General features: G+C 34.1%; 1 protein-coding gene and 1 non-coding gene across 2 annotated transcripts in view; one reads left to right on the forward strand and one right to left on the reverse strand.

Moving 5' to 3' along the window:
- Nucleotides 1-3,176: 3,176 nt before the first annotated feature.
- LOC145317872 (uncharacterized) overlaps nucleotides 3,177-13,009 on the reverse strand; it is a 110,788-nt gene continuing 100,955 nt past the window's right edge. The window contains exon 10 of the mRNA XM_080159153.1: nucleotides 3,177-3,409. Within this exon, the coding sequence (XP_080015279.1) occupies nucleotides 3,247-3,409 (163 nt within the window). The 3' untranslated portion in view covers nucleotides 3,177-3,246. The remainder of the gene's footprint in view (nucleotides 3,410-13,009) is intronic.
- TRNAT-UGU (transfer RNA threonine (anticodon UGU)) lies at nucleotides 6,749-6,820 on the forward strand. The gene has a single exon. It is a non-coding gene; the product is annotated as a tRNA-Thr (tRNA).

Here is a 13,009-nt window from a genome sequence, read left to right on the forward strand (position 1 = left end):
CTCGGCTATTGAAAAACTGCTTAAAAGAGATAATTTGGTAAAATATTGTGCTTTATTGACTGAGGAATCATTATGTTAGAAACTCAAGTAAATCAGACAATAATATCAAACAAGATTGTATTTAAAATTGGCAAAATAAATAACATACATTAATAATGATAGTATGGGCTTTCTGGTTACTATGCTTCTAAGATTATGTAATACTTTTCAGACCAGAGCTATACTTTCATGACGTATTAACGTAAAGACAGACACAACCTGTTTGTAAAATAGCTTCGCTTTAACTGAAAAGTTCAACTAATTCTTAAAATTGTAATTATCCATGTGATATTTGTTAACAATCCGTAGACAATACGTGGCCTAGGGGGACGTTTAGGCAAATATTTAGTTAATTAGTTTAATAAGCAGATAGCTTGATAGATAATTAGATAGACACAGTAATTGAGTGAAATATATGGATAATTATCATATTTATATGGATTAGTGGCTCAGTCCCTAGCCTTTAGAGTAAGGAGCTGACACCACCTTTTGAGTAAGAGGTTATGAGGTGATACCTCCCTCTAATTTAAATTTAAATAAGAAAAGATATTTATAATAGGGATTTTCCTTTAAGGTTCTTTCTTTAAGTTGGTACACTGAGGGGAGTAGGGACGTGTCAACCAAGGGCTTCCAAACTTTTTCATTGAGGGGTGGGGGGTAATTACCCCTTTATCACCCCCCTCTCCCTTGGACGTCCTTGGTGTCAACATCCCCTTGAGATGAAGAATTTTAAAGGACTGTCTCTCCCTTTTTTATCCAAATCTAGACTGCTTGCTTTATAAATAGATTAATATAAAGATAGATAGATTAATAGATGGATAGACAATTTTTAGATAGATAAATAGATAAGATCTTGAAAGATCAATAAGTCAACATCTATAAGTAAATTCAATAAATTTAGCTCCAAGCAATAAGAAAGTGAGAAAATTATATTTTAACTTTAGGGTAGGTTTAATAGTTTTAAAACCATAGTTTGACAGTTTGATTACAGCCTTAGTTTACTAGATAATGTGCTGTTATACTAATTTAATTCTAGGACTTTAGAAACCTGTTTGGTGATTAATGATGGTTTTTAAACTTTTTGTCACATTAATAGATGCTGTCGGAGAAAGAGAGTTGGGGGCCGGGGGGGATGAGATAGAAAATAGGAAGATACTTCTTAACAAGGATAACAACATCCATAAAAGCCATGCTCTGCAATCGGAAAGAAGGACAGACGAATAACTTAAAAATAAAACATTAATTTGTAAGTCTAAAACAAATTTGTACATAAATTTGTAGCAAAATTGCTTATATACAGGATACAGTAAAATGACATACTTAATTTTTAGGATTTCATTATGGAGATGTCCCGCTTATAATATTTTACCTTGATGTCATTGGCATCATTATTCTAAAATTCTGATAACGTAGAGTTGCTACGCTTCCTAAATTGTACATAACTGTTATAGGAATCATATTGCAAAGTTTGAAATCAATAGGACAATTCTACCATGTCTAAATTTACTACAAGAGCGAACCGTTACGGACGGACAGTCGTACGGACGAACCGATTCTAATTACAGAAAAGCTTCGCTTTTAAAAGGTAAATACAGGGTGTTTTTTTAATGGAACAAAAGTATTGCTTAATATAACCCACTTGCCATTGACATAAATTAATAATCTATATCTTAATTTCTTCATTGGGTTGGGTAGTTTTGTATAAGAAAAAAATATTTAGCTATTTTCAACAAATTATGCCTTAAAAACCGGTTTTTCCAAAGTACCTATTTTTGGAAGATTTTTGGATCATGGCCAACTTAAAGAGTGTGCAAAAATGCGTACATTTTTAAAATTCAAATTGTGCGGCTTGTTTTAATAGTAGAAAAATGTTATGCATATCGTTAGAATCGTCATAAACTCTAGTTTTTGGGTGTTTAAGAACTATTCCTGTGCTACGTATAGTTTAGGAGCTACGTGGTAAAATGTCCCAACTTACTTGAAACTTTTCAACCTTTCTCACATTTTCCAACGTAGCTTCTATACTACAAATAGCATGAATATGATACATATGTTTCCAAAAACTAGAGTTTATGACGATTCTAACGATATGCATAACATTTTTCTACTATTAACACAAGCCGCACAATTTGAATTTTAAAAAATGTACGCATTTTTGCACACCCTTTAAATCGGTCATGATTTAAAAATTTTCCAAAAATAGGTTCTTTGGAAAAACCAGTTTTTAAGGCATATTTTGTTGAAAATCGCTAAATATTTTTTTCTTATACAAAACTCCCCAACCAAATGAAGAAATTAAGATATAGATTATTAATTTCTGTCAATGGCAAGTGGGTTATATTAAGCAATACTTTTGTTCCATTAAAAAAACACCCTGTATAATGCAATAATTTGATGTAATCTAAATGTGTCCAATAATGTCCAATAATGTTTCGTAAACGGCTAGATCGATCGTTCCACAATTTTGTTAGAAATTTTTTTTATTCTGTTGGACTGACTCAAATCTAGTATAGTTGTTATGCTGTAAATAGGTAGATAATATGCTTGTAATTATGTATATTCATTCACTATATCGTTAAAAAAACTTACCTTCAATTTTCAATCTAATCTTTCGAAAACCTTATAAATATTTATAAAAAATAACATTCCTTAGTGCAGTAAAGAGACTATCGGGGCCCTGTCCATAAATGCCGTTGAAATCTTGTGTAGCATCTCTCTGATGCTGTGTTTGCTCTTTGTGCTCGTATACTGTTGTCCTCTGGTGGTGAGAATAGTAACTAGAATCACCTGTTTTGCTTTCCGCGTCTTCTCCTAGTGGGGGACATATACTTTCAAAATATATAATTTGTTTTGATATAAGGTTACACACAAAGGGAATTTAAGTGCAATGTTCTTTGTAAGGACGTATTGTAATATAGCTTCGTAATAAATTGCCGATGAATTGATGTACATCCCAAATGATTTTACACAAAATTACACATTCTTTGGATTAAAATTGAGCACGCAACTTAATGAACTAACCAATCAAATTTCATTTAAAGTCCCCAAAGTTGTTAATCCAACGAATAAGAACGTTAATTTAAAAATTTAGGGAGATAACTTGGGGGGGGGGGGGAGATTGAATTAAAAGGAAAAAACAAAAACTAAGAGAAGATAGAAAAAAAGAATTACAAGTACATTAAGCAGCTATATAAAAATGTAAAGACATTAAAAAAACTGATATATCTGAAAGTTTTCGTTTCCTGGCGGCATATTGTTGTGATTGAAGTAACTAGAATCATGTTGATTATTTTGATCACTGGGGTAAACACTCAGGCCCATCCAAGTGTCGCCACGACCAAGGGAGCGGGTTGTGTACTGTTTTGAAGTTCTGAAATAAACATAAATAGATCAATAACTAGATAAACAGATAGATATTTACATAGACAGATATATTGATAGATGGATAGACATTACCATCTGTTCATTTCTTTAATGGATTAACTCTACTTTGACAATTTTAAGTTTGTTGTCTATCTCTATGTCCACCAATCTGTCAATCCAGCGATCTACCTAATGGACTAACATATTTATCTATCTATCTATAACCTATATGTTTATCATTTCGGTGATTTGTTTGTTTATTGTTAATCTGTCTGTTCATCTATCTATCTAATGGAATAGCATTATGAGGGCAATTTGTAAACTTAGCATTAACTTTCACTTAGATTTGTTTCTGGTTGCGTTGCATCTCAACAAATAAAACTGAAAACTGTAGGACAGGACATGGCTAGAATTTTAGTTAAAGTTGCACTAAAAGATTTAAATCTTCATTAATTTTTTTTTGTTTTCCAACCCATTTTGTAAATGCAGTGAAAATATCTTTCCTTTTCTTCATCATTTATTCTTTCTCTCTAAATTGCTATTTTTATATGTTTTTATTGACTTTCAGATAAAACAGCTAATAATAACTACGTATAAAAATTTTCATTCGTTTTGTATGGTAGCAACTTTTTTGTGCAAAAGTGTGTGTGGTTCTTTGTAGCCGCTACTATCATTTCTACCCATTAAACACAGTGGTTTATTACTGGATAAAACTTTGTAGCTGCTTCTATTAATTCTACCATTAAACACAGTGGTTTATTAGCAGCTAAAACTTTGTAGCCTCTACTATCAATTCTCCCCATTAAAAACATTGTTTTTTTTGCGGATAAACTGTGAAGCTGTTATAGCATTTTTACCTATTAAACACAGTGGATTATAAGCAGCTAAAACTTTGTTGCTGAATTTATAATTTTAACCCATTAAACAAAATTAATTATTAGCTGCAAAAACTTTGTAACTGATTCTATCAATTTAATAGCAGATAAAACTGTAAAGCTGCTTCAGATATTTACATAATGCACAATGTTAATTATTAGCGGCTAAATATTTTTAATCTGCTTCAAATACTCATACATAGATGCTTACATCTTTTCTACCCATTATACTCAGTGAAAAATTCGCAGCTAAAACTGTTTAAGCTACTTCAAATATCTTTACCCATTAGACATAGATAGTGGCCACTGCTATCACTCAGCACAGTAAATTATAAGCAGCTGAATCTTAATGGCTGCTGCTGATGCTATTTAGGGTTGGGATGCGGGGATCTAAAGGGATAAGACAATTGGTGATAAAATTCAGTGGAGTCCCTAAATTTGTTAAGCCAACGAATAAGAAAACATATTTGGAAGAATTTGGTGACTAGTGTAATAAGCAGCTCTTTGTCCCCTCTTTCTCTGGTTGAGGTGTCAAACTCTATTAATTTTTAATTGTCTTGATTTTACTTATTTATTTTTTATATTTAATCATTTAATGTAATAATTTTTTTTGTAAGTAATAAATACAAATAAATAATCAACTAAAAAGATATCTAGAACAATAATAAAATATTAAGTACGAAATTTAGTCCGTTTTCAGACCATAGTGTAGTGCAGATTTGTACCCATTGAATTGTCTTGTACTGCCTGAGTTTCTTAGTCTGTATTTCTGTACATTCTAATGTCCATCTATCTAACTTTCAATTAGTATATTTATTAATCTTTATATACATATGTCTGTCCATCTTTCTACCTATCAATCAATCTATTTTTGTATCTAATTATTGTCGTGTTTCCTCTGTGTTTCCTCAATTTATTCAGGGTTCGGAAGCCGCAGCCGCAGCCTCAGCCTCAGCCACCATCAGCCGCGCGGCTTACGAGAAGCCTCAAAATCAGCCGCGCGGCTTCCTCAGCCACCCAATAAGCCTCAGCCTTAGTCGCAGCCGCGCGGCTTAAAGAAAACATAAGCCACTGTAAGCCTCAGCCGCATTCAGCCACTGTAAGCCTCAGCCACTGTAAGCCTCAGCCACAAAACTCCAATTCAGCCACATTAAGCCTCAGCCGCACTAAGCCTCATTCAGCCAACGCCCCTCTGAGCCTCAGCCGCAATCAGCCGCGCGGCTTATAGTTGGGGAAGCCTCAGCCACACTCAGCCGCGCGGCTGTTAATAATTTGAAGCCGCAGCCGCACTCAGCCGCGCGGCTTCAAGAAAGCCTCAGCCGCAGCTGCAAAGTTATAATTATGCCGCAGCCGCAGCCGCAGCCGCGCGGCTTGATATTTGTAAGCCGCAGCCTCAGCCGCAGCTTAATTTTTTTAATTCAGCCGCAGCTTTGACACAGCCGCGCGGCTGAGATATTGTAAGCCCCAGCCGCAGCCGCAGGTGCTAAATTATTACAAGCCTCAGCCGTCAATTCAGCCGCGGGACTTAATTTTCATTTAATTTTGTCTGTCTGAAGCTTAAGATCTCAGCAACCACTGAACTGACAATGTTGTCCTTCTCAGGAATCCTTTTACTAAAGTAACAGGATGTCTATGTGTCTGTGTATCTGTGTGTCTGTACCGAAGGATCTCTCTAACCGCTGAACCGATCGGGTTCTCCTTAACAGGGTAGCTTCTCATAGGTCCTGGGAAGGTTTATAACTATTTTTTTGGGGGTGGGACACCCCCAACCCCCCAAAAAAATTAAAAATCCCCCCCCCTCAAAAAAAGAAAATTTTTTTTAAATTTTTTAAACTAAAATTAAAAATGAGGGGGGAGGCCCCCCCCCTAAAAAAAAAATTCCCCCCCCAAAAAAAAATTTTTTTTTTTACTTTTCTTTAAAAATTTAAAATAAGAAATTGGGTTATTAAATTTGACTCTCTCTCTTCCTCAAGTGCCCCCTAAAGGCCTCTAGGGGCGTAGCCACTAGTTATATATATATTGACATTGGATGGTTTTGAGCTAATTTTGGGGTGGGGGTCAGACATTTCCATCGCCCAAAAATAATTTTTTTAAATGTTATACTTTTAAATTTTTTTATATTCTTTTATAAAAATTTTATCTTAAGTTTTTTTTAAAATTACAACATAGAAACTACCATCTCGAACAACTACAAAAAGTTTGAACCTGTAATGTAAGAGCTCCAGTGGCGCAATCAGTTAGCGCACGGTTCTTCTACACTGTTATGCCGGGGTTATAAGTTCGAATTTCACCAGGAGCAATACGTTTTTGAACGTTGATACTTATGAATATTATTGAATACTATTTATAGGGTAACTGCCCTACTGACGTTTGCCTAATTTTATTGTTTTTAAAAGATACAAATTTTTCAGAATTTACTTAATATTCACTATGAATTTGCATTATCTTAAATTTTTTTTCTTGTACAAGTGGCCTATTTAGCTCAATGGTAGAGCACTCGTCTTGTAAACTAGGGACCGTGAGTTCAAACCTCACAGGGGGCAATCAATTTTTGTGATACTCAAGTTATATAGTAGCTTCTCTATTATTTTTCCGTTTAGGTACGCAATACTTGTTCTATATAATTAAGCTTCTCCTACTTAGATATTTCTTCAATTTTAAATGTATTTAATACTTTGTGGTTGATGAGAGACACTAAAAAAGTTATGCAAAAAAAAGATTTATACATATTTCATTTTTCATAGTATTTTTAAATTAATGAAAATAATTAAATTAAGATTTGAGGAGGGGGGAGGGTGTGTGTGTGTGTTTATTTTGAACACAAATTATCCTAATATGTTTTCTAACAAAAAAAATTTAAACAGCGATGTATTTTACTTTTTAAAGTTGGTTAAAAAAGGTCTGTAAAATGCAATAAATTGTCCTGTATAATATGCAAAAAAATCTACATAATCTTTATGTACTCGATAGATTGAAATAGTTAAATGATTATCATATATCATCCGATTTTGTTTATTTTACAAAGATGCTTACTAAAATTGATTTTATTTTCGAAACTGCAATTATTATAAAAAAAATGTTTCTTTATCTTTATCATTATGTTATACAATTTCTGAATTTATAAGCAATACATGAATCGATATATTATTACTTTGATGTTGTCCATATTTTCATGTACTCTGATAAAGAAATAATCTCAGCTGGCTAAAATAACAATAACCCCCATACACCCCCTTTAATCCATCTCTCCCCTCTTATGGGATATATAAATGAACTGGCCAATAAATGAGGTCCATAATTTTATTAACAAATTTTCTTTTTTTTAATATATCCACATATTCTATTATATAAAGTGGTAATGTGAAGCTTCTTATTGATCCAGGGAAAGTTTATAATTTTTTGGGGGAAATGTATAAAGTATGGAGAGTTATTTTGTCTGTAGATTAAGAATTCGATAACTACTGAACTAATGTAAACTTTTTAAATTGCCTTTTCCAAGTTTTTGAATTTTTTAAAAAACTAAAATTAAAACTGGTGGGTGCTCAACCAAACTCCCCCCTATTTTCCCATAAAAAAATAATAAAAGTCACCGTTCATCCCCCCAAATTTTTTTTTCTTCTGGGATTCGAACCCGGATGATAGATGGTTCAAAGCTGTTACCGTACCAAAAAGCTATCAGAGCTCCAATATTTCAAAATGAAAATTTGTCTTATTTTTAGATCATTAAGTATTATGATGTCTGTTTGTTTGTCTGTCTATATGTTTGTACTACAGGATCTCGCTAACTACTAAACCGATATGGTGCTCCTATTCAAGGTAGTTTCTTATAGGTACTGGGAAGGTTTACAACTATTTTGGGGGAGGGTACCATCACACTACCAGAAAAAAATTGCCTTAGAAAAAAAATTAAACATCACCCCAAAATTAAAAATGTGATTTACTCGCCCTGGCCCTCCCCACCCAATAAAAATCACCCTACCCCCCAAAAAATTATTTTAATTCAGTTCTTCTTTTTCCAGTACCTATTGTTTAGTATTTTTTGTAATAACTTCATAATTACATTGTCATTAAGATTATGTGACATAAAAAGTTAGTCATAAAAATTATACCCATGAATAATTGTAATAAAAAGCACTTTTGTAAAAAAACATTTTTCATAAGAGGTAAGTTTTTATGACAAATACATTTATTGCAAGTGTACATATGATAAGCATTTTAAAGACGATTATTTTTAAGACAAATTTAACCTGCGTACCATGGCTCAACATGTAGCACATCTGCTTGTCATCATGGAGGTAATAGGTTCGAATCTTGGCCAGACACTGCGCGAAAACTGAAGACGTTAAATGGTTCCTACTGCAGCTATGCCAGGTATGCAACATGTAAAGTTAGAGTATGATTTCCTTGGCTCGTAAACAGGCGTAACTCATTACCATAGGACTTTCTGGCAGGTAGTTGGTTGCTGGATAGATGTCACTTAAATTGGAAAGAATTGGTTCCCCGTAATTATCCAAGGTTCAACAAGAAGCGCATCTGCTTGTCATCAGGGAGGTAATAGGTTCGAATCTCGGCCAGACACTGCGTTATAACTGAAGACATTAAATGGTTCCTACTGCTGCTATGGCAGGTGTGCAACATGTAAAGTTGGAGTAGGAGGATTTCCTTAACTCATAAACAGGCGTAACTCATTACCATAAAACTTTCAGGCAGGTAGTTCAATAAAAAAAGTTGGTTGCTGGATAGATGTCACTTAAACTAATACAGAAAAGGAAAGAATTGGTTCTCCAAGGTTCAACAAGTAGCGCATCTGATTGTCATCAGGGATGTAATAGGTTCGAATCTCGCGCAGACACTGCGTTATAACTGAAGACATTAAATGGTTCCTAGGTGCTAGGTGTGCAACATGAACAGGCGCAAAGGAAAGATATAATTCCCCTTAGTTATCCAGGGTTGTTGGACCTTGAGTTAATGTCATAGAAACCCTCGACCGTGGCTCAACATGTAGCGCATCGGCTCGTCGTCTGGGAGTTGATAGGCTTTGTACTGCATCATAACTAAAGATGTTGAAATAAATTCCTACTGCTAAAAAACTTGTATAAAACTTTGGGTACCAGTATAAAACTTTGGGTATCAGAATAAATTTTTGTCTATTAGTATAAAACTTTGGGTACCAGTATAAAACTTTGGGTACCAGAATAAATTTTTGGCTATTAGTATAAAATTTTGGGTACTAGTATAAAACTTTGGGTACCAGTATAAAATTTGGGTAATTGTATAAAATTTGGGTACCAGTATAAAACTTTGGGTACTCGTATAAAACTTAAGGTACCAGTATAAAACTTTGGATACCAATATTAAAACAAAATTTTAGGTATTAGTATAAAATTTTGGGTACCAGTATAAAACTTTGGGTACCAGTATAAAACTTTGGGTACCAGTATAAAACTTTGGGTACCAGTATAAAATTTGGGTACCAGTATAAAATTTGGGTAACTGTATAAAACTTTGGGTACCAGTATAAAACTTTGGGTACCAGTATAAAATTTGGGTACCTGTATAAAACTTTGGGTACCAGTAAAAAACTTTGGGTACCAGTATAAATTTTTAGTACCAGTATAAAACTTTTGGTACCAGTTTAAAACTTTGGGTACCAGTATAAAACTTTGGGTACCAGTATAAAACTTTGGGTTCTAGTATAAAACTTTGGGTACCAGTAAAAAACTTTGGGTACCAGTATAAATTTTTAGTACCAGTATAAAACTTTGGGTACCAGTTTAAAACTTTGGGTACCAGTATAAAACTTTGGGTACCAGTATAAAACTTTGGGTTCTAGTATAAAACTTTTGGTACAAGTATAAAACTTTGGGTACCAGAATAAAATTTGAGTACTAGTATATAATTTTGGGTACCAGTATAAAACTTTGGGTACTAGAATAAAACTTTGGGTACCAGAATAAACTTTGGGTACCAGTATAAAACTTTGGGTACCAGTATAAAACTTTGGGTTCTAGTATAAAACTTTTGGTACAAGTATAAAACTTTGGGTACCAGAATAAAATTTGAGTACTAGTCTAAAACTTTGGGTACCTGTATAAAAACTTTGGGTACCAGTATAAAACTTTGAGTACTAGTATAAAACTTTGGGTACTAGAATAAAACTTTGGATACCAGAATAAAATTTGAGTACTAGTATATAATTTTGGGTACTAGTATAAAACTTTGGGTACCAGTATAAAACTTTGGGTACCAGTATAAAATTTTGGGTACCAGTATAAAACTTTGGGTACCAGTATAAAACTTTGGGTACCAGAATAAAACTTTGGGTACCAGTATAAAATTTTGGGTACCAGTATAAAACTTTGGGTACCAGTATAAAACTTTGGGTACCAGTATAAAACTTTGGGTACCAGTATAAAATTTTGGGTACCAGTATAAAACTTTGGGTACCAGTATAAAACTTTGGGTACCAGAATAAAACTTTGGGTACCAGTATAAAATTTTGGGTACCAGTATATAAAACTTTGGGTACCAGTATAAAACTTTGTGTACCAGTATAAAACTTTAGGTTCTAGTATAAAACTTTGGGTACCAGTAAAAAACTTTGCGTACCAGTAAAAAACTTTGGGTACCAGTGTAATTTTTAGTACCAGTATAAAACTTTTGGTACCAGTTTAAAACTTTGGGTACCAGTATAAAACTTTGGGTACCAGTATAAAACTTTGGGTTCTAGTATAAAACTTTTGGTACAAGTATAAAACTTTGGGTACCAGAATAAAATTTGAGTACTAGTCTAAAACTTTGGGTACCTGTATAAAAACTTTGGGTACCAGTATAAAACTTTGAGTACTAGTATAAAACTTTGGGTACTAGAATAAAACTTTGGATACCAGAATAAAATTTGAGTACTAGTATATAATTTTGGGTACTAGTATAAAACTTTGGGTACCAGTATAAAACTTTGGGTACCAGTATAAAATTTTGGGTACCAGTATAAAACTTTGGGTACCAGTATAAAACTTTGGGTACCAGAATAAAACTTTGGGTACCAGTATAAAATTTTGGGTACCAGTATAAAACTTTGGGTACCAGTATAAAACTTTGTGTACCAGTATAAAACTTTGGTTACCAGTAAAATTTGGGTACCAGACTAAAACTTTGGGTACCAGACTAAAACTTTGGGTACCAGTATAAAACTTTGAGTACCAGTATAAAACTTTGGGTACTAGAATAAAACTTTGGGTACCAGAATAAAATTTGAGTACTAGTATATAATTTTGGGTACCAGTATAAAACTTTGGGTACCAGTATAAAATTTGGGTACTAATTCTGAATCAAACATTTGAAAAAATCCTGCTGTCCTCCCCCCTCTTCCCTCCACTCTTATTCTCACAACCCCTAACCACCCTCAACTCTCCAAAAAATGTCCTAGAATGCATTTAAAAAATCCAATTTAGCCGAAGCCTCAGCTGCAAAGCTTATTTTATAATCAGCCATAAGATCAGCAGCAAGGCTTAATATTGTATTCAGCCGCAGCCGCATTCAGCTGCGCGGCTGAATTTAATTCAGCCACAGCCTCAGCCGCACGGCTTTCAGTAAGCCGCAGCCTCAGAATCAGCCGCGAGGCTTAATTATGTTATCAGCCACTCTCAGCCTCAGCCTCACTCAGCCGCGCGGCTTAATTTTCCAATCAGCCACTGTAAGCCGCAGCCGCTATGAGCCGCGCGGCTTTCAGTAAGCCGCAGCCTCAGCCACAAATCCTTCAGCCACTGTAAGCCTCAGCCACCCTCAGCCACTGTAAGCCTCAGCCGCTCGAAGCCTCAGCCACAAAATTCCAATTCAGCCACTGTAAGCCTCAGCCACCCCAATTCTTATTAAGCCTCAGCCGCATTCAGCCGCAGCCACTCTCAGCCGCACTAAGCCTCAGCCACTCTCAGCCTCAGCCACTTCCATAACTTTAAGCAGCCGCAGCCGCAGCCGCAGCCGCAAATTAGGATTCAGCCGCAGCCGCAGCCGCGCGGCTGATAGCGCGGCTTCCGAACCCTGAATTTATTAATTCTCAAATTAAATGAATAGTTAATCTATCCAAATCATAAATCTATCTATTTAACTAAAGAACTAGGCCATATTGTTTACACTTTCTACTGTGCTCTTTTATACTTGTAAATGGATTGACCATTAGACTATCTATCTATTGAAAAGATCACATCCATAGAATATTTATCTATCAAACAATCTATTTTGACAACCATCTATTTTTCATCTATCTAACTTCATAATTTTCTTATACAAATACTAGGCCTCTGAAGGTGGGGAGGGGTGGTGATTTCCCCAAAAAGAGTTATATACCTTCCCAAAATCTATGAGAGCTACACTGTAAAGGAAAATCATATCTGGTCAGCGGTTAGCGAGATCCTGTGGTAAACTCAGACAGACTTTAAACAGACACAGCTCCTGTGACTTTTGTCTATCTCTTTGTCTATCTATTAATTTATCAATAAATCAATGTTAACATCTATCAGTTAATCTATCTCTCTAGCTATATCCTATTATATTTTCATTAATCTATATGAAAATTAAAATAAATGTAGAAATTTGTTCCCCCATAAACTTTTTATTTAGAGTTGAGACAAGATTAATATAAAACAATTTTCTTTTCTTTATCAAATTAATTTCAACACATGTTATAATAATAGATTAAGGTTTTTTATTTAAAGACATCTTTCTAAATAACT

This window comes from Acartia tonsa, chromosome 1 (assembly GCF_053477335.1).
Source record: "Acartia tonsa isolate MP-2025a chromosome 1, ASM5347733v1, whole genome shotgun sequence".
NCBI classification, from domain to species: domain Eukaryota; kingdom Metazoa; phylum Arthropoda; class Copepoda; order Calanoida; family Acartiidae; genus Acartia; species Acartia tonsa.